Consider the following 20,041-nt stretch of genomic DNA (forward strand, 5'->3'; position numbering starts at 1 on the left):
GGGATGTAAAGCTGGGGTGCGAACGGAGGGATAAAGTGACGGCAGATAACAGATGTGCTACAATCTTTATGCAGGTATCTCGCACTTCGGGACTGAAAGGTAAGAGCCAGCATGCTGCAGGGGAGGCCCTGAGACAAGGAGGATGCATTTGAGCCCCGTAGTTCGTTTCAGCTCTGTGAGATGTGCGGAGTTGACGAGCATGTTTGATGCGGCCGAGTCTAGTCCTCAGCGAACTAAGAACTCTTGTGCTCGGGTGCGCTTTCCTGTTCCCAGATGTCAACACTGGTGATGCATGAGAGTGAAGTGTCAATTCTGTCATTGCGGCAGAGCCAACGACAAGCCTGAGCGCGCTTTCAATCACGAACTGTGCCTCAGCGATGCATACTTGCGAGGCGATTTTCAGTCCCAACAAATCCATCTGCAGAATCTGCTCATCCTGCACGCATACAGGTGCCCGCAAGTAGCGAGGGTCCAGGCTGTAAGTGCGTACTGCGTTATCTGTGCGCTTCAGCCTTTCGCCAATAGGGAATCGCCGACGAGTTCAGCACACTGGCGCGGATAAGGCCTGTGAAGATCGCGCCTGGGGCCAATTCCCACTACCAGCCGCCAAACGCCCACATCGCGTCCCCGTGTGCACGTCGTCTTGGCTGAGCCAATACATAGATGCACGTTTTCCCGCCAGTGCCTCATATTTTTCTGAGGCTGTTACCTTTTTACCTTGCCTTGACGACCGCTTCCCACATATTTACTATTGACTTCCGGAACACGTTACTCGTTTAATACCTTTTTGATCCTTTTAGATACTTAGTGCGCAAGGCCGGACCCTGAGCGAGTTTTCGTACCTATATGTAAATTGATCCAATAAGAGATGGGTCGCCAACTTCCCCCTTCGCATTTGAAAGTCCCTCCGGGCCCGCATGCATTTCCGCAACGATATTCTCTTGGAGACACAGTCATTGTGAATCAGATCTCAGGATTCGAAAAAGCTATTCCCGCGATACCTTCGCTTCCTGGATTTCGGACAAGTGCTGGTACGTTTTTCTTTTTTGAGGTTGGTGATCGCGTGACCTCTGATCGACATGATGTCAGAACCAAACATTTTTAGTAAACAACACAGAACTCATGGCTAACACCTCCAAACAGCATTTCTCACATCTCTGAGTGCAAACCTGAGAATTGATCCGGATCTACCTTCGCCATTGGGCACACCAACAACCTTCCGCGCCGGGAGCTACTACTCGTCACAATCGTACCCTCACATCCCGACATCACTCTCGTACTCATACCTCCCCGCGCCTGCGTACCCTTCGCCAATCGAAGCCGAAATCATGCCGTCTAGCGAAGCTTCTGCTCCTATTCAGCCAAGTGCCAACGGGCTCCCTCAGCTCTCCACGTACACGGCCCAATCAGAGGACGACCGCATCGATGGCTTGAACCTGATCGCCGACTCGGTTGCACAGCAACGCCAAGTCGCGAGTAAGATGATGGTCTTCCACCCGGTCAATCTTGCTGCGCTGGGCATTGTTATGGCTATCGTTGCACAGTACATGCTTCGCAGTCACGGCGACTATTTTGTCTTTGGCACAACAGCTGGCGGCATCACCATGGCATTCCTCATCCTCATCCGATGGCTCACTGGCGGGTACATTGGCCTCGCTGAGGAGATTGGTAACGAATGGCTTGGTGATGACCGTGTTGTTGTCGCAAAGTGGGGAGACGATGTCATTGGCGCTCTCGTCCTAGGATGGGCAGACGGAGATGCTGCGAAGAAGCGGGGCAGGAGAAGAAGAGGCAAGGCCATCGTACGCGGATGGACCGTCAAGCTCAAGTATAGAGGCAAGGGTGTTGGAGAGGGCCTTTTGGAAGAGGCCGTCAAAGTCGCTGGAGAGAAGGGCGCAGACGGTATCTTGTTCGCTGGAGATCATGCCAGTGAGTACAGCCACAAGCCCGATCCCTTGCGGCCATATACTGATCATGATACTAGATTCCACACGCATCCTCCCAGCAATCTACAATGGCTTTCTCGATAAGCAGGAAGCCAAGGCCGAAAAGGCACTCCGCAAAGTCGCCGACGAGAAGGGCAACTTCCGACAGCGCCAGTCATCGCCCACCTGGGGCAGTCGATGATTATATTTCCTATATTGAGGGCCGTGTTCTTTTTTCCTTGAAACCTGTTTCTTTTGGAAGATACCCAATTCCCTCGTTGAGATACCCCAACCATTCGTTATCAGCATTTCTCGTTCGGCGTTTCCTAGCATACCCATGTCATAGCTTTAGAGCATCGACTAGATATAATGATGACATATGTTACTAGCTGCATGGATCCTTCCGAGCCCTCCGCATAATAGTGATCTCCAGCCCCTCGGTCAGGCATAAAACAGAGGATTGCCGTCCCGTATAGCCGCGTGGTCCCACCTTATCGCGTCATTCTGAACATTCTGATAACAGTGCATGTGGTTGATAGCCAGCGCTTGGCGTGTCCAACTGTACCCCCGCATCCCCCTCCATCAGCCCAAGCTTTCTCGCCAAAATGCATGCGGGTGAACCAGGGATCTCGGTGATCGGGGCATCCTATTGAACCAGCATCAACCCCCACCGCCAACACTAACACTCGGCAGCCGAGACGGCCTTCACATTCCTCAAAGATAGCGGCAGATTCCGCTTCGGTCACATAACCAGGCGTCCACATGCAGCTGCCTGACGAACTGAAACAGAGTTGCGGTCGTGCAAGGCTGCACAGGTTTCGGCCACCGACGATCACGGTCAGCGCGCGCTTACGGTTCTATGTTCAGACCTCTGCATCACCATCGTCCGACAGTGGGTATTGTTCGCGAAGTTGTTGGATCACTGCCTAAACCACGTCAGTACAAGAACATAGTGTGTCTATGATTTAAAGCATTATCCTGCGAACAAATCATGGCGTGCGCATTTGGAAAATTGAATAAAAGCACCAGTGTCAAACGTACAGCTAATGCTTCGGGATTGGCGCCATTCTCAATCAAGGATACGCAGTATGATAACTGTTGGCGGTCGAGATGTGTGTTCTGTAGTAGTGAGCGACGGGTCTTTCATGCACGTAGCCTATGTGTATGTACAAGCAGAGTTGCAATCTCGTGGAGAATGTCAATAACCTCGCGAGCGGCCTTGCGGCGGACTTCGACGGACGCTTGTTCTGCGGGCATTTCCGTATCCAGGTGTAGTGCTGACTGGCGTTCGATGCGCTGTTATCTGATTGTGGTTGTGGTTGGGTTGTTTACTGCTGCTGTTGATGGTCTCGGGATCACGGTCACGAAGCCCACTTGCGTTCACTTGGCGACTCGGGTGCCCCACCTGGCAGTAACACACCTTGACTTTTTCACCATCTCCTAAAGTGTGAGTGAATATCAAGTAACCATAAACCACAATGAAGATCTGATGCTCCATACTTACAGCTAACATAATACAGTACAGTAATCGGTAAACAGGTCTCATGCTCATTTCCTAAGCAACTCCACACAAGTGTTCTCACCAGGTCGTCATACGCTCCCCTACAAGCTAAGACCCCGTAACTACTGATGATCACATTTCTCCATCTTGCACGCTCCGAATGGTGCAAAATATTAACATATCCATACGAGAGAGACCGTTTTGAGGAATTGATGGTCAAGGAAATTGCCATTTTTGGAGATGTAGGCATCAGCGAGTGGCAGACTCACTGTGACACAACCTGGTACTGGTAGTGTCTTCCAAGGCTGATATAATGCGAGCTTCTTTCGTTACTTAACCACATATGGAGGATTCCGGTCTGAGGACTTATCATGCCAGCTGTGCATATGCTGCACATGGTATCTTCATATCAGATCTGTCAATTGTTCGTGTTATCACGAACATTGGACTATAGAGGCGAAAGTCGTTGTCAAAAAAGTTATGTTTCTTTGTATGTTTACGCCGTCTTCACATCGAACTTTCAGCACCGCTCAAAGACTCTGTACAGACCCTTCAGATTTGCAACTTCCATGACACCCTTCAGTAATCCCTTCGTGGCCACGAGTCTTGCTTTGCAAGCCGGGAAGATAACGTGCTCGACCGCTTTCCTCAACTTCTTACGTCTGAGCGCAATCTCAGGATCCTCTTGAATCGCATTCTCTTTTGCTTTCTTGTTCTCATCACATGAGGATGAAGGTGGGAGCGGTAAGCTCTCTGGGGTGTAGAATGACGCTAGCTCGCGCAAGAGAGCCTGGAAGCATAGCTTCTCATCATCCCAATTTACATGAGGACCAAGACGGATAAGAAACTCCGGTAGCTTCGCCAGTGAAGGGGTATAGCCTTTGATCAGTATGGGTATGGAACATAGCTCGCCTTCTGGAGTAATCTCGATGGAGAAGTACTCGCTGAGCAGTGGTGCTTTGCTAATCAGTAGGTCGTGGACACCCTCAATAGCTGCGTCCCAGTCGACCTCTTCGGCTGCATCGCCTGCGCTATTCATCTCTTGACCTGCTCCTATCTTCAACAGATCATGCAAGGGCAGTGGTGGATTGAATCGTATCGTTCCATAGTTCGCAAAGTCTGTGAGGCCGACCTGATAGAAGTACTCGTTGCAAAGCATGCCATAATCGACCAGGAACAGCTTCACACCACCCTGAATCGCAGCGATGCGCTTCTGCTCGTCCACAATACCCACGAAGGTATGTGTCGAGATGATGTCAGTGAGTTCGTTGTGCATGGCATCTCGTACCTCGCCGCGTAATTCTTTGACAGATGTGAGTCGACAAGCCATTGGTTCCCGTTCGGTATGCTCGTACTCTGCATCATCATCACCGCCCTCGATAATAGACTCCTCTATAGTTCGCTCGGGTCGCAACATGGATGTAATTTTACGCGCCGAGGCATCTGTTCGTATCAAGCTATTTTCGTACGGTCTTTTTGTGGCCGTCCTAGGAACACGTGACGCACTGTGCTCAGGTGTGTTGTCTGTGTCTAGAATTGCGGACGTCGTTTGCTTGATAGGTGTAGCGAGTGGGACTTTTGGATTCGATAGCAGTGACTGTGTCATGAAGGATCTGCTCGTATCGACCTTGCTCAAACTCTCGCGGATTTCATCACAGATCATGGCAGTGATCTCGTCCTCGTTCAGGAAGTGGACCTCACGTTTCGTCGGATGCACGTTGACATCGACTCGTTGCGGTTCAATCTCGAGACTGAGGTACACGAACGGATGGCCACCCTTAGGCAAGAACATCGCGTAGGTCTGTTCGACACTCTTCTTGATCGCTTGCGACTCGACAGATCTGTGGTTTATGAAGAGCAACAAATTCGTGCGTTTCGAGCTGTAATTTGCATTGCTCACCCAGCCTTCGCACTTGAAACCCCATCGCTGGTCTTCAGCCTTGAGGTTAACAAGTTCGTTTGCTGCTGTGCTACCATGCATTTGTCTTATGCGGTCTTTCGTCCCCGCAGACGCAGGAACTGACACAGTACTTCCAGTGTTATCGCCTGCCTTCTTGCATGAAAATGCTACGCCAGTGCAATGAACAGCATACCGGCCGACCATATCGAGTATCTTGGCATACTCTTCGCTTGCTGAGCGAAAAGCACGTCGTCTCGAAGGCACGTTGTAGAATAGATCCTCGACCTGTTTGCAATCAGCCGCAGCGTTTGACTTGCCTGTTCAATTGACTCACCGTAATGACCGTGCCATTCCTCCCAGCTTTGGCCTTTGGCTCGGCACTCTGTCCTGGCTTAGGGCTCACCAGCTTGCCATCTGAATAGTGAGCTTCCCAAGCACAGCTCGACTCCTTCGTTCTTGTCGTGACCTTCAAGTGAGCAATGTGACTAATGCTTGCAAGTGCTTCACCTCGGAAGCCGTATGTGCCGATAGAGGTGAGGTCCTCGAAAGCCTTCAGTTTGGATGTTGTGAAGCGCTCACACAAGATGGGTAGATCCTCTTTCTATATCGCAGTAAATATCACCCAACTGACAATTAGGAATAACCTACATCGATTCCATGACCATTGTCTGAGATTTGCAACAGCTTCAGGCCGCCGTCTTTCACTAGGATTTCCAATGATGTCGATCCTGCATCGACAGCGTTCTCCATCAGCTCTTTCAGCGCGTGTACTGGCGCTACAATGATCTCGCCTGCCGCAATCTTGTTGACAACATCCTGCGCAAGTGCTTTGATCCTTCGTGGTGCAGGAGGTGCGAGGGTGTCATCGACTTTTCGTTTCGTACCGCGAGGCGATGGTGGCGTAATTTTCATTTCATCTGTCATGATTGTGATTTAATTTCACTATCAAAGGGATGCTGATCCTGACTGATGTTCATGAGGTGACGCGCGTGTAGACCAGAGAAGCAGGTACGTTGGCGCGTGCTCACGTGGCGCCCCACCTCACTTTCCTTGTTGGTCCGTAAGTAGTAACGATCACTACACATCGTCTACTTCCGTTTTTGATTAAAAGCCATACGATATCTTCATTTACAGGCATGACTCTGCTTCCACAGATACTCACAATCGCATGAACCTCCTCCGGCAGTACTCGTCTTTACACTGGTACCGCCTTTGGGGCTTAGATGATTAAGAGTCAGAGTTCCGGTGGTCATTCAACGTCTTATGATCCAGACTGGGTGAGAAAGTATGGTAGTTCCATCTTTTGCGCGTGCCACACGTTCGTCGGGTCTCAAGATTAGCCCTGTGGACGAGAAGACGAGACATGTGACGACACCGGTCAACGCACAGAGCTCAAAGCCCTCATCGCAAAGCCCCAAAAGGAGTCAAAAACTAAAACGGCCCTCGACTCTTACCAGACGTGCCCGCGAGAGCATAGCCTACAATGCGGACCTTTACCATATAAAGCCTTCGAACCCGTCAAAGCCGTGTCTATTAGCTACACTTCCAAGCGAGCTCAGGACACTCATCTATACGTTTGTACTGGGCGACCTCCAAAGACCGATTTTGATGAACTACGGTCGTATAAGACACTCTCCATCGACGTTGTTGCACATATGCCGTGCTGTCCGTATTGAGGCAGCATACATATACTTCGCCGAGGCTTCATTCACATGGATAGTAAAGAACCTTAACTTCGCGATGATCATGAGGTGGCTGCAGAGTCTACAACCGTCCCATAGGTCATTACTTTCACGCAACCCAAATTTGACTATTGAGATCATTCCCGGGCTCTCGAAGTCGTTCACATACCCACCTAAGGGCTTCCTCTTGGATGACACAATGGAGAATCACTGGAAAGTTTGCCAACCTTTTGGCAACTTGTACACAGTAAAATCAACACGCACATCCAATGCCCGCGGGCCGCTTGCATTATTCAACGATATCGACCACGATCCAACTCACGACAGCGCCAAAGTTTTCTTCATACTATTCTGCAGACTAGCTGGATGGTCAAGACTACGTACACAGCCAAGCTACGCAAATATTCGATGGAAGTACGAGTTTGATTTGCCGTCAGACGCACATGGAAGATTCTCGATCTACCAGTCGTTCTGGACACATCGAACAGAGATACAGCTCTTTATGGTTCGGCTGAAGAAGCTATGGACAAGGAATCAGTGCGAGGACAGAATCAGACCACCGATTTTGGAATTACTCGATACCTTCTTAGAGGCTTTCGCCAAGCTTGAGGGCCCGGATGGCGTCAGCTTCAGAGAACAACCCCTGTTCGCATCTCTTGAGGCTAACAGAGAACGTGTCGAGAAGTGGACTGGGCAATGTCGAAAGTAGAATATTTCACACGAGGAAAAAAGGCAAGACTAGATGGAGCACATTTGGATGTACAGTGCGTGATTCGTCACTCTATAATATCATGCAGAACTCTATGTATGCAGCACATCCACCTTACATACCGTGTTTCCATCTCTCACTCCGCTATTGAAATTCGCCAAACTCTCCGTCATCGAACCCCAGATCTTCTGGCGTAGGCTCAAAGTTCTGTCTGCTCCGCCGCCTCTCCTCCTTTACGCTCTTTGCACTTGGTGGTGGAGGTAGGAATGGTGCGCCTCCGCTCCCAGGTGGCGGCGCAATACTGAACAGCGCCTCCTGCTCACTCCTCTGCTCCCCTGGGCTTTTGTCTACATCTGGTCTGTTCCGCCTCCCCTTGAGCCCACCTAGATTGATCGATATTGTCTCGCCCTCCTTGAGGCTGAAGTCGCGCTTCGGCTCCTCAGCCTCCTTCTTCGCCTTTGCCTTTGCGCCGGGCTGGCCAGCTGATTTTGTATCGAAGCCGAGTGCCTTGCGCGCATCTTGTAGCGCGATGCTGAAATCGAATGCCTCGCTTCTCTCCTCGAAGCCCATGCCCAGTACTGCTTTCCTGCCCTCGCCCACCACTGTGATTGCGAAGAAGCGGCTACTGTCTAGCGCTTGTTCGACTGCACGTTCGCTTGTATACGGGGCCGCGGCGAAAAGGTCGCCGGTCTTGGAGTCTTCGAGCAGGATCGTGGTAGACACTTTCTCGTCGCCGTCGTCACGTTCTGGTGGGATCGAGTTCTCGACGATGCGTAACCGCGCAGTGAAGATCTGCATTTTGTTGTTGTTCGCGGTCCAGCTCGAGGCCTGGTACCCCTTCGTGGAGGTCGCCGGGGGGATCTGGTAGACGTGGACTTTGGGCGCAATGAAGAGGATGCGCTGGATTGCGTTTGCAGGCAGCGCCTGCCCTGTGAGAGGATCGGTGTTCATCTCGTTATGTGATTTGATTATATTACTAGCGCTGCGGCCTGTTATGAAATCTCTCTTTGATCCTGCAAACTTCGTGGTGCTGTTCTTGCAGCTCCAAATGTATATCGATAAAGGCGCCAAAAGCTAGCGGGGTAGCGTCGGAGCCTCAGATGTTAACGAACGCTCAGGGCACAGAAAGAGGGGTTCCGATGGAGACGCGAAAGAGCGGCTTAGCAGACCGCGAATGAAACGTCCAACGACTGTGGACAAATGGATTGGAGGACATGACTGTGTTTTGGTACGGTGATGCGTTGGCATGCAGGGCGTGCATCGATTCAGACGCGCCAGCAACGCCATCTGCGCTAACTCACATGACCGACATGCAATGCACACCACTCCAATCGGCACTTGAGCGGTGTCGCAGGTCTTAATTTTTTTAGAACTGCGTCGGGCGGCTACAACAGCTTGTAGACGTCTAGCTTATACACCGCTCTCGTTGACTCAACCACAAACATTGACGCTGGCTGAACTTCATGCTACTGAGCGGCAGAAGTAAATTATTGGGAAGTCAACTATGTGCACTGATAAGTCCTGATATCACAAGAAACGTCGCTCATATGGAGATGTGGCGGAAAGGGTCCTTATGGTCCTTTCTTGACACAGCATTACCAAATGTGACGTCGCTCGCGAATGCATAGTCGAGAGTCATATTGTCAGGCATTGCCGAGTTAGGCGCTGTAGAATCAGCGAGGACAGTCGTGCCATAGACAGTCTTTGTCAGCTTCGGGTTTCGCCACACTCATCGAGCTTTTCCTTCACACGCGTGAGTAATGATGAAGGAAGAGATTGTCAGTATTGTGAACGGAGAAGGTACATCACTCAAGACAGACAGATTTGGGGAACTTAAGCTGGAGCCTTCTCAAACATTAAACGACGTTTCACGTAGAGTTTGTAGTGCTACGGTTGAGACAAAGAAGAAAGACAACTACGACAAGAGCCTTGTCATGGCCAAAGACAGCCATGGTGTTGGTGTCGGGAGGAGTAGGAGGCAGAGCACAGCGATGGCGAGTGACGAGAGTATTTGGCGCGTGAGGGGCCGATGAGTCCATTTAGTACAGCAAATCCACGGAGTATAGGATTTGAAAGGGGTTGTAAGGTCCCGAAGACGACAGAGGCGAAGGTGAGCCAAGAGAGGTTCTGGATATGTGAATTCCGTGGGTGGCAAAACGAAATGTTTGTGCTTCATTGCTTCTAATCTATGTGGTATTCTAATCTACCGGGAATCTTAAGTCGTTAGTGCGCTTGCTCTGTGCCTCTCTAGATGCTCATATCAACCTCTCGTGTATCGCACCATCTACTTGATAGCCTACTTCACGTTGATGCCGGCAGCACCACTCTTGTATGCTTCGAATCCTGCTTTGGCGGCGTCCTGTACGGTGGTCTTGCCCTCGACAATGTCCTTGCACTTGGCCAGAATGTTCGTCCAGTCCTCGAATACTGTGAAGGGAACGTTCTCCCGTGCACAGTAGTTGATCAGGTCGTGACCCTTCTTCGCAAAAAGCAGATCGGTCTCACGCGCAGCGGAGAGGTCGGACACGCCGTCACCAGCGTAGAACATAGTAGGCCTCTCATCCTCAGGCAGTGAAGAGTACTTCCTCAGTTCAACAGACTTGTCGTGACCAAAACCTGACTCGGGGTGCTTGAAGAGAATGGTCCAGCCGCCCTCTTCGTTAATGTCCTTGCCAGGCCTGGGGCCAACCGAGTTACCGAGGACCTGCATCTTCTCAGCGTCAGGGCCAACCAGCTTTTTAAGTAGCGCCTTGATGATTGGTTCCATTCCTGAACTGAGGACAACAACGGGAATGTTGTTCTCCAAGCTCCACTGGAAGAACTCTGCGAACCCGGGGTCGAGCTTGACGTTGTTGACAACGTATTGAATGCACTCGTCGTAGGGGCGAGTGACGCTGTCCATCATGTCCTGGAACGAATCGCGGAATGTGATTTTGTCATTTAGACAGGCGAGGTTGCCCTCACGGCGCTTGGCCTGGCCGTAGCCAATTGTGTCGGTCATGAAGTCATTGCCTTGTGAATCGTCAGTGTACTGCAGCTGGTTGACGGACTGTAACGAGGCGTAGGGTCGTGGGCGGTCGATGAAGGGTCGAGAAGGTCGTGGTGACGGGCTCAAGACTCACTGTCCTGCTGGGTGATTGTGCCGTCAAAATCCGTGAAGAAGACGAACTATAGTCGAGCAGTCAGATAAGCAGTTCCGAATCTCGGAATGATTGCAACATACCTTGGGGTTGGATTTCATGGCGAAAAGGTCCGCGGCCGCATTTTGAACACCCATCTTGACTGTGGCAATCTGTGTATGATTGTGTACGTGAAGAGGACAGCGAGCGAAGACGCGGTTCAGAAATTGTTGATGGAGGGGCCCGCTCAAAACGGTATGCCGCTCTGTCAGAGGGCGCCAGGGACCAGCGGCGCGTCATTTGTGCTTGGCCGTCCATGCTCGCATTCGAGCACCGGAGAGGTCGGCGGATTACCGAGACGTTTTTGTTGCTGGCGCTGATGAGCAAGTGCAGCCACAACAAGCATGAGGCCATTGCTGCAGCATGCTTCACGCTTCCACAATGCAAATGCAGCGACAATAACAAACTCGATTCGACCATTTGGACGCTTCGTGACACAGTCGCCGTTAGTATGCGTCACCCAGCAAGCGTCGACCGCCTCCAGGAGGATTGAGGGGCCACAGATTGGCAATCATGTGTTAGCAAGACGAGGGTATCGGTTGTTCTCGAGCTCTGCAAGATGGAAGGAGGAAAAGAGGCCGCCGAGCTCGTCTGATCCAATTGCCATGCCACCGCCTGCAACCGAGCAGAAACCTACGCCAGCTTCTTCTGTCGATCGAACACCAGAACAGCTTATAGAACGACAAGAACGACTGCGAAGGGAGTGGGAGGAGCAACAAAGGAAAAGAGAAGAGGAAGCTCTACGAAAAAAACAACAGGAAGAAGAAGCTCGACGAAAGAGGGAGGAGGAAGAGGCTCTACGAAAGAAACGAGAAGAAGAGGCCTTAAAGAAGAGACAAGAGGAAGAAGCTGCAAGGAAGAGGCAAGAACAGGATTCTCTGCGAAAGGTTCAGCAAGCCTCTGACCCAAAGCCCACACCCACACCTACACCGAAAGCCACTACGCCAGCGCCCACGCCGGAGCGATCGGCTCCACCACCGACTCAGAAGCCTGTACAGAGCGATCCAGAGGCCAGTCACAGTAAAGATGAAGTCATTGATAACGTCAAGCGTGTGCCCGATGAGCAATTGCCCTCGCACCAGGAGCGTCAACGATCAAACCTCGAAAAACGCTTTACAGCTTTGATGGACGATCTACTACCCAAGATTGCCGTTGTCACACAAAAGGTCAATACGTTTACAGGGACCGATTACTCAGGCGTCGAAGCTCTCAGACGGGAGATTCAGGAACAGGGTACGCTGATGCCCAATATGTGGATGCACGTCTAACGTTGAACAGAGAAGCTTGTCAAAGCTCGTCGTCTTGCGATCGATTCTACCAAAGAAGCTCTTGATGCCGCTCTTGAACAACAGGCTACCTCCCAGAAAGAAGTCGTTGCCCTTCTCGAGCGAAAACACTCCTGGTCCTCCAGCGATCTCGAACGTTACATGTCATTGATCCGGTCCGAGCATATTAACGACAAAGCTGTGAGAGAGGCTAAAGAAGCTGTGGAGGCTGCTGAGACTTCTTTGGAAGAGGCGCGAAGCTATCTAGAGAAGAGAGAGCGTGCACAATATCATGAAGAGCAGATTTGGAGTGATACAATTCGGAGGAACAGCACCTGGGTCACATTTGGTCTGATGGGCGTGAACATCTTCCTCTTACTCCTTAGTCTGCTGATTCTCGAGCCATGGCGCAGAAGACGGATGGTACGCGAGATCAAGACCGCACTGGAGGCTCATAAGGCCGCCACTGAAACAGGACTCACCCCGACCTCAACCACCGCATACATAGCACCCAATCCTGTGACCGAGCCATCAGTCACTGCGCCAGCTATTCCAAGTGTTCCGGCTACCCCAACGCTAAAGGCTTCACAGCCTGAAGCGTTGACAGACAAATCCATCGACCCGACCGGCCCACATGCGCCGACTGCATTACCTGTCGTCAGAGAGCCAAGCACTGAAGAGTCGCCGACCGCAGGAACGGAGATTCCGTTACGCATCGCTGATGAGGATGGCATCCAGATCGGGAATGTTATTGAGGAGGCTGTAGAGCCTGCAATTGACCCCGTAGTTTCTAGCGCTGCATCTTTGCTGCCCGAGACTACAGAGACTTTGCCACAAGAGGCCGTTGACGTTCAGGAGGAAGACAGGAAGCCCCTTTCAAGAAGCGAAACGATGTGGGCTAAGCTCGATTTGTGGCAGAGCAAAGCTGTCGTAATCGCGGAGGACATCGTAAGCGACCGGCCCATCTCGATGCGCAGAGTCGACTTCACCACTGCAGTCTTGCAAGGCGCTGCTGCTGGAGCTGTAGTCGCGGCGGCCGCCATCGCTTTACTACTAAGGCCACACTAAGATGTTACCGCGTGGGAGAGTGACATGTGGCGCAATACTGTACATAGTTCTGTGTATATCTCTTTAGAGGATCATCAGATCTAAACATTCCACAACATCTCTCACGGGCTGCCTTATCCTCGTCACGCTGTCTTGGCCATTGGTATCATTGGCAGCCACAGGTTCACGGGTATGACGATCCGGCAATCGCATGATTCGTAGTTCTCGGAGCTGAAAGTGACTGGGTTTAGAGAGTCGCGTTCTACTATCTCAGAAGCTGAGATTGGGATCATCTTTGCTATGGGGAGTCATGTCTCTCACACCGCTCCCTCCCTGCTGTGCGATTTTCTTGTAAGCGTCCGGCTCTAAAGTAGATCCACTAGCTCATCGGGTGTGGCATCTTTCGTACCCAATGTCGACTCAGTTTGTTATCCAACTTACGCTTCTTGTCTTGATTCAGTCCTTAGTCCTTTGTTCGGTTCGATTCGCGAGAGGTTTCAAGTGTACCGTGGAAGACAATGTTGCGTGCTGAAGCACGACAAAGCTCCGACAGTGTGGTTTCGAATGGTGTTTCTACGTGTTCGACTGCTGACTGAGCGACATCCTAAGAGTTACCCTACTTGTGAATAACTATGCGAGCGCAGTCCTCTAAGCCAGAAAAATGGCTGCATTCAGCTGAGGCTGTCGACGTACGAAAGGCCTGGTAGCGAACCGAATAGCCCACTGATCACCCCGGAAATTCCGCCTGGTCTCATTTCTTGACAGGTTGGCGAACTATCCCGCCGTGCGTCTGGGCGATCGCGGGATTTCCTATCGCTCCTTCTCTTGTGTGGATCTCACATGCAAACCACCTCGAGTCAACATCCTTCACTGTTACTACCCGTGGTGAAAAGACTGCAGCCCAATTTCCCATGCAGATGTGCTCTCACCGTTGTCAACCTCGGCGCTTCGGCGTTTTTTTGAGAAACCAGAGCCCACCGATCGTGCATGGGTCGCCAATGGGATCCTTCCCGAATGCACAAGCATCCTCCAGATTCGCGCAGGCATTCCATCCTTCAGGTCAGCCTCGTGTCGAGTGCGAACACGCTTCGTGGACTCAGAAGACCGGGCTATGAGATGATTCATGTAGGAATTGGCATTCAATCCTGGTAGTCGGCAATTTCCCATGCCAAACCTGTAAGGCGTTTCAACAACAACGTCACTCCTTGCGCTGCTAAACCTGGTTTGCGTCCAGACTCTCAACACAATCTTCTGCGCGGGAACGGACACCATGACTATGTATCCAGTATCGTTAGACTTCAGCACCAAGCACGTGGCGTTGAGTCTCACAGTCCACATCAGGACGAACGGCATCTTCACTAGTATCTAGTGCCGGCTTACGCCACACTGCCAGACTGCAGCAAACCCGAGCACTTGGTGCATCTGGGGATCCTGCAACGTTGGCAGGGTGCTTCTGAGCTGTTACGGATTGATGTTATCGTTTGCCCATGGATTCTCGGCGGTCAGAAAGGTTGACAATCGTCAAATAGGATTGTTCACAGCACCTCTCAAATATTATCAAGCCTGCTTTGTTAACATTTCGGGAGGATAGTTGCCTTTCGGCCCGCGCAAGTTCGGGGTCTGCGTCGACGACCCCTTAGCCGGACTGAAAAGTGAGCAAATCACATCGCGCGGAGGACTCGCCATACTTTCAAGACCGCGTTGAAAACTTCAGGTTACCAATAACGTGCCAAATCTTCCTCCCGTTGCGGCGCGTTTCGAGAAGGCAGACCAGTCGCGGCTCTGCGGCTCTCCTTCAGTATTTGTTACGATCTCTCATTGCCACGCATATCCTGGTCCATCCAGAATCTCAGCGTCACGACTATCGTGACAAACAATCTTTGGGAAACCTGCAAGGCAAATCTTCGAATCATTGTGTGGATCTACTGACACACGTATCGAGCTTTGCCACCCGCAGTCTGGAAGAACATCAAGTGGGTATACAGGATCTATGAGTAATGCATGGGAAGGCGAGCGGAGAAGCGGATGCGATCAACGTGCAACCAGGATCCTTCCCGTTTCAAATGCAAGTCAGCGCAATCCTCTAACTATGGTAGACCTTAGTCTTGGGTGCAATCCGGGAACAGCATGTTAGACGATTCGAGCGGATCTGCTTGGCCAGATGGAACCCAACGGGATCCGCGGCAGTCAACAAATAATGTCACAGAGTTACCCTGCAGGGCCGATTCGAGTAAATCTACGAACACTAACTTGACTCGAGAAGCTGTCAGATCCAGCGCCTCTTCTCCTGAAGCCTCATTAGAGTTTCTACTTTTCTGGGTCTCCAGACATCAAAAGAATGGGTACCACCTGTCGTTACTGTTCACCAGCAAACGAGCTGTCCCATGTTTTCTTTTGTTCAATAACAATTCGACTCTTCTCTGCGTCGAGTCCATCTCGTAAGCCATGGTTGATGAGTATCGCGACGTCCCGTCCTTCCAGCCTTGGGGCCCCTTGATCTCGCCAACTTACGAAAATGAGCCCATTACCACGGCTGATATCATCATCTCATCCGTAGTCTGGGGATTGACATTGGTCAATGTTATCATTGCGATATGGCTTGCTTGGGGACAGTCAAAGGCATCACGCTCTCCGTTGCGGAGTGTGTACGTGTGGATGATCTGGCTGGAGTTGGTCATCTCGTTCTTAATGGGCCTTGAATGCTATCTGCATTTGTTGAAGTACATCAGGCCGAGTAAGCAAAACCACAGCCATGCTTCAGGACACTCGTTGACAGTTCCTAGGCTTTGCGTTCTACTTCACCATCCTCTTCTGGTGGTGTATCCAGGTTCAGCTGTTGCTGCAAATCATCATCAACCGAATTCGTGTCATCGTACCTGATCGCAGACATTCAAGGCACATTATGATCGCAACCGCTGTATTCGTTACTGCGATTAATATTAGCGTCTTCAACATCTGGATACCGGCGCGTCTTCAAATCAGTCACAAATACCACGTCATCAACGAGTATTGGGATCGTATTGAGAAGTTCTTGTACCTCATCGTCGACGCTGCACTCAACTGGTACTTCCTCAAGACAGTCAAGGCAAACCTGATCAGCAACGGTCTCACGAAGTACAACCGGCTCGTTCGCTTCAATCAGCGTATCGTTGTCGTCTCCCTTCTCATGGATGTTATGATCATTGCAGCCATGTCAATTCCTAACTCCTTTGTGTAAGTTTCCTTCGCCCCTCTCACCCACGCCTTGCTGATTTGTACTAGTTATATCCAATTCCATCCCCTCGCATACCTTGTCAAACTAAACATCGAAATGACCATGGCAAATCTCATCAAGCGTATCGCCATCTCCGCATCTCGCAAGCCAGGACAGGCATCTCTTGCCAACGACTTCAGATCCTCCAACCTTTCGACATCCGGTGCAAAGTCTGGCGGTACTGGCATGGCAAGACAGTCACGCCGCGAATCCCAGCACGAGCTTGCCAGCGTTTTCTCCTATAAGGGTGACGTCACGCACTACGCAGAGCAAGACCGTGTCGTCAGCTTTGCGCCCACCGGAAACGAGATCAAGAAGACCCAACAAGTTGTCATCAGCAGCGAGCCAAATCCGTTCTTCGAGCGTGAAAGGAGGGGGTCGAATATTGAGATCACAGGGAACTATGAGTCGAAAAAGAACAGCGTTAATGTGGATGAGAGGAGGGTAGTCCGGACAGGGAGCCTGGAAAGCGTCACAGAAGGCAGCGTGAGCGTGAAAGGCTTAGATACGCCGAAAAGAGATGTGAACGATTACAGCGATGACGAGGCGGCGCTTGTCGGGCGGCGGAATAAAGGCTGGTAAGAGCCGAGAAGGTACAAAAATATCCACATTACGCCGATGAACAGACTATTTATATCGATACCCCCATGGTTGAGTTTTATGAATATTGATAAATTCTATGCAAATACCCTGTCATTTGCTGATATTCGCTTTGTTCAATGTGAGGAACGGCATCGAGAGTAGAGTAGAGTCCGTGCATGCTGTATTAGTGACATAGTCCTGTTAAAGAAAGAGGGATCTTGTAGACTTTTTGGCAGAAAGATGGCTGCGAGGGAGATTTGGAAGATTGGACTCGGCACCTCTGACGATAAAGCATGGGCACTGAGTTCTTCCTGCCAGGTCTGTTAAGTCAACACGGGCTGTGTCGAAACTGGGGTCTTTCTTGTTCGTCACTCTGTAGAAAGGACAGACAAAATAGTTCTCATTATCTAGCGAAGGTGTCACCTTCAATGCAGCATGGCTCCTTCTGAATAACCAGACGAACTGAAGAATGACAATCACCAGCTACTTACTGCTTTTGTAAATCTGCCAGGACTGCAAGTACTCTCATTGTACACCAACAGCCTGCCTAAGCACCTTTGCCCGCCACCATGCTTCCTTATGTATCTGCCCCACGCCCACGCGAAACCACCCGGCTCCCCACCATTTCACACACATAAAATTCAACGTACACCACTCTACATCCGCAAACGTCTCGTCGAAAAGATCCTCATTAATCTCATATTGACTGTCATTCAGGTGGGCGATGACAGGGCCATACTTGTATGGTGCATTGACGCGTTTCCAACTTGACAAGCACAGTAGTATTACAGGCGCATTTGGCTGGATATTATTGTTACTGTGCGAGTCTTGTAGCCCGTGGAGTATGCCACATCGGCGATTCTGTTGGTCGAAGAGGAAATGCGTGTGCGGTGTGACCTGTACACTGTAGTGGGAGTTGGAGAGACGCTTCTGACACTTGCTGAGGTTGAATGCGCTCAGCTGCACAGTCTCACCTGAAAACCGCAGTGTTTGGAGATTGTCCGTGTCTACCTTGAGATTCGTAAGTGCATGGAAAGCCTCGCCGATGGGAAGATGGAGCGGCCGGACGAGATCTTTGTAGTGCACTCGGCCGACCCAGCCAGCCCAGCTCCAGCTTGGGTGTTCAAAGCCTGTAGCTCTACGCTCGATAGATTCGAGGGGTGTCCAGAGCAATGCAAGATCTAACAGCGGTTCCGGAAGTCCTTCTCTGAATGTCCAGTCGAACATCTTGCTCAGCTGTATCTGGACGCCAGTGAATGCGTTGATGATGTCTCCTGGGTAGCCCATGCGCTTCGCTGTGTATTCAGAGACGATCTCTTCATACCAGCGAAACTCTTCAAGAAGACTGTATGGCTTGTTTCGTGCCTTATTGTTGCTGCTCCAGACACGTGCCTTCTCAAGGGTGAACAGAGCAGAGTCCGAATAATCCCTGCCGTACCTATCCTCGCACAATAGTTCTTTCTTACACTGAAAATAGACCTGTTCATTCGAAAACATGATGCTTCTGTTTGACAACACTCGTTCCTGGAAAGTCCAGGCTCGAGTGTTGTACACATATTCATCAGTGCCGTACGAATGCTCGTTCAGCATTCGCTCGAGTGGTGTACGCTCCACAATGCTCAAGCCAGGTGCTATAGGCACAACAGATGCGTTCCGTACAGTGGGAAGTATTCCTGGTAATCCTGCGTCAGCAGACGAGCCGCTCAGACAAATTATAGTCGCTACTGCACAGCTATATATCGATGACATCTGCTGTATTGCTGTGGCTTTATTGCTGGCGTCATTTTGTATGATACACTGGCCTAGTTAGCGATAGATGCCAAATTGAACGGCGCTATGCAGGCATACTACAGTGTCAACCCAGAGATATCGCTCACCCAAGCTCTTGATGAAAGTCATCGAGTCCCTGATCGTCTGAGTGATCGGCTGTGTTGAAAGACTACCAGGCTCTAATAGCGTCCTGTAGTTTTCCACGAGTGTAAGGAATTGTTTCGAAGCACCCCAGACGTAGCTCAATGCGAAATAACGATCTGTAAAACGTCCTTCAACAAGGCAGTTGCTCTCAACATCGACTAGTAGCAGACTCAAAGTCTCTGCGACCATTTCGTGCCGATGTGCGTTACAATCTGGCCCATGCTTGATCTCACAGTCGCTAAGCCAGTGTCTAATCAGACTGATGTTGGCCGAGTCTCGGCTGATTGATCGTGTGTAGTAGCATTTCTCGACCTCAAAGTCGTCGAGACGGCTGTCACTATCTCCGTCCAGATCCGCGCCATCATCGTGAATAAAGATGCCAGACTCCATACTAGAGAGGTGCCAGTCCAGTTCGATGCTGTAGGGGCGTGCATCAACCGTGCCGCCTCGTCGTGCATACTCCCTTGCTCGAGTCATGTGCTTGCACAGGCAGCAGTAGAGTATTGGCTTGTCAAAGTGCTCGCAATTCTCAAAGCCATCGTTGAGCCAGGATACAGTACCGATACGATTGAAGTCTCCGTCATAGATGGCACTTTTACATGGCGCACAGAACTCTTCTCCGCCGATATTGCCTTTCTGTTGGCGTTTAGCCTCGTGGTACTGACCAGGACGTCTTTCCACGGACTCAGAATCGATGAGACCGTTAGGTAAGACAGTGTGTGATCTTGAATCGTCTTGCATTTCAGGTGGTGGTAGGTATGGGGATAAGGGTGTGAGCGCTGCAAGGTGGGGCAGCTGCATAAGCAACTGTCCTGGACGTGTGGCTGGGCGTGGTCATACTCAACACCAAGATCGTTGTCCTCGCTATCACGCATGGTCGCCTTCTCCTGATCAGTGGCAACATGCGGTGTTGTCCCGAAGTGAAAGGTGTGCGTGATCCATCGCCATCGCACCTGGATACCTTGAGCGGAGTACTGGAGCTCTTCTACGAAAGAGATAACCCCATATGGTGTGATGTTAGGTTGGACCTCAGTGAGAGTAGTATGCTGAACGAACTCGTATGTGCACGTAAGCGAAAGCCCCT

General features: G+C 50.9%; 9 protein-coding genes across 9 annotated transcripts; 4 read left to right on the top strand and 5 right to left on the bottom strand.

Moving 5' to 3' along the window:
* Positions 1 to 564: 564 nt before the first annotated feature.
* On the top strand, positions 565 to 2,324 carry C7974DRAFT_404472 (uncharacterized protein). The gene is made up of 3 exons (XM_046142945.1): positions 565 to 1,031; positions 1,144 to 1,929; positions 1,985 to 2,324. The coding sequence occupies exons 1-3, from the start codon at positions 869 to 871 to the stop codon at positions 2,125 to 2,127; spliced, it is 1,092 nt and encodes a 363-aa protein (XP_045992161.1). The 5' UTR covers positions 565 to 868; the 3' UTR covers positions 2,128 to 2,324.
* Positions 2,325 to 3,313, bottom strand: C7974DRAFT_404474 (mitotic-spindle organizing gamma-tubulin ring associated-domain-containing protein). Its single transcript, XM_046142946.1, has 3 exons — positions 3,096 to 3,313; positions 2,967 to 3,044; positions 2,325 to 2,851 (listed from the first exon to the last, which is right to left on the bottom strand). Exons 1-3 carry the CDS (start codon positions 3,180 to 3,182, stop codon positions 2,789 to 2,791), a joined length of 228 nt encoding a protein of 75 aa, XP_045992162.1. The 5' UTR covers positions 3,183 to 3,313; the 3' UTR covers positions 2,325 to 2,788.
* A 398-nt stretch (positions 3,314 to 3,711) lies between these two features.
* Positions 3,712 to 6,293, bottom strand: C7974DRAFT_70535 (histidine kinase-like ATPase). The gene is made up of 3 exons (XM_046147115.1): positions 5,975 to 6,293; positions 5,661 to 5,927; positions 3,712 to 5,611 (listed from the first exon to the last, which is right to left on the bottom strand). The coding sequence occupies exons 1-3, from the start codon at positions 6,248 to 6,250 to the stop codon at positions 3,947 to 3,949; spliced, it is 2,208 nt and encodes a 735-aa protein (XP_045992163.1). The 5' UTR covers positions 6,251 to 6,293; the 3' UTR covers positions 3,712 to 3,946.
* A 116-nt stretch (positions 6,294 to 6,409) lies between these two features.
* Positions 6,410 to 7,768, top strand: C7974DRAFT_404480 (uncharacterized protein). Its single transcript, XM_046142947.1, has one exon. The coding sequence runs from the start codon at positions 6,614 to 6,616 to the stop codon at positions 7,715 to 7,717; it is 1,104 nt and encodes a 367-aa protein (XP_045992164.1). The 5' UTR covers positions 6,410 to 6,613; the 3' UTR covers positions 7,718 to 7,768.
* C7974DRAFT_404481 (uncharacterized protein) lies at positions 7,769 to 8,955 on the bottom strand. The gene has a single exon (XM_046142948.1). It carries the CDS (start codon positions 8,666 to 8,668, stop codon positions 7,862 to 7,864), a length of 807 nt encoding a protein of 268 aa, XP_045992165.1. The 5' UTR covers positions 8,669 to 8,955; the 3' UTR covers positions 7,769 to 7,861.
* A 911-nt stretch (positions 8,956 to 9,866) lies between these two features.
* Positions 9,867 to 11,108, bottom strand: C7974DRAFT_368184 (HAD-like domain-containing protein). Its single transcript, XM_046139887.1, has 3 exons — positions 10,941 to 11,108; positions 10,840 to 10,885; positions 9,867 to 10,729 (listed from the first exon to the last, which is right to left on the bottom strand). Exons 1-3 carry the CDS (start codon positions 10,992 to 10,994, stop codon positions 10,014 to 10,016), a joined length of 816 nt encoding a protein of 271 aa, XP_045992166.1. The 5' UTR covers positions 10,995 to 11,108; the 3' UTR covers positions 9,867 to 10,013.
* Position 11,109: 1 nt separating this feature from the next.
* Positions 11,110 to 13,229, top strand: C7974DRAFT_368187 (Mdm33 family-domain-containing protein; the record flags this gene model as incomplete). Its single annotated transcript, XM_046139888.1, has 4 exons — positions 11,110 to 11,783; positions 11,946 to 12,129; positions 12,175 to 12,695; positions 12,744 to 13,229. Exons 1-4 carry the CDS (start codon positions 11,241 to 11,243, stop codon positions 13,227 to 13,229), a joined length of 1,734 nt encoding a protein of 577 aa, XP_045992167.1. The 5' UTR covers positions 11,110 to 11,240.
* A 2,199-nt stretch (positions 13,230 to 15,428) lies between these two features.
* Positions 15,429 to 17,126, top strand: C7974DRAFT_70648 (uncharacterized protein). Its single transcript, XM_046147117.1, has 3 exons — positions 15,429 to 15,942; positions 15,992 to 16,421; positions 16,470 to 17,126. The coding sequence occupies exons 1-3, from the start codon at positions 15,654 to 15,656 to the stop codon at positions 17,041 to 17,043; spliced, it is 1,293 nt and encodes a 430-aa protein (XP_045992168.1). The 5' UTR covers positions 15,429 to 15,653; the 3' UTR covers positions 17,044 to 17,126.
* Position 17,127: 1 nt separating this feature from the next.
* C7974DRAFT_70661 (heterokaryon incompatibility protein-domain-containing protein) lies at positions 17,128 to 20,030 on the bottom strand. The gene is made up of 2 exons (XM_046147118.1): positions 18,892 to 20,030; positions 17,128 to 18,840 (listed from the first exon to the last, which is right to left on the bottom strand). Exons 1-2 carry the CDS (start codon positions 19,756 to 19,758, stop codon positions 17,569 to 17,571), a joined length of 2,139 nt encoding a protein of 712 aa, XP_045992169.1. The 5' UTR covers positions 19,759 to 20,030; the 3' UTR covers positions 17,128 to 17,568.
* Positions 20,031 to 20,041: the final 11 nt, after the last annotated feature.

This window comes from Boeremia exigua (assembly GCF_020726555.1).
Source record: "Boeremia exigua strain MPI-SDFR-AT-0100 chromosome Unknown C7974scaffold_13, whole genome shotgun sequence".
In the NCBI taxonomy this organism is placed as follows: Eukaryota; Fungi; Ascomycota; class Dothideomycetes; order Pleosporales; family Didymellaceae; genus Boeremia; species Boeremia exigua.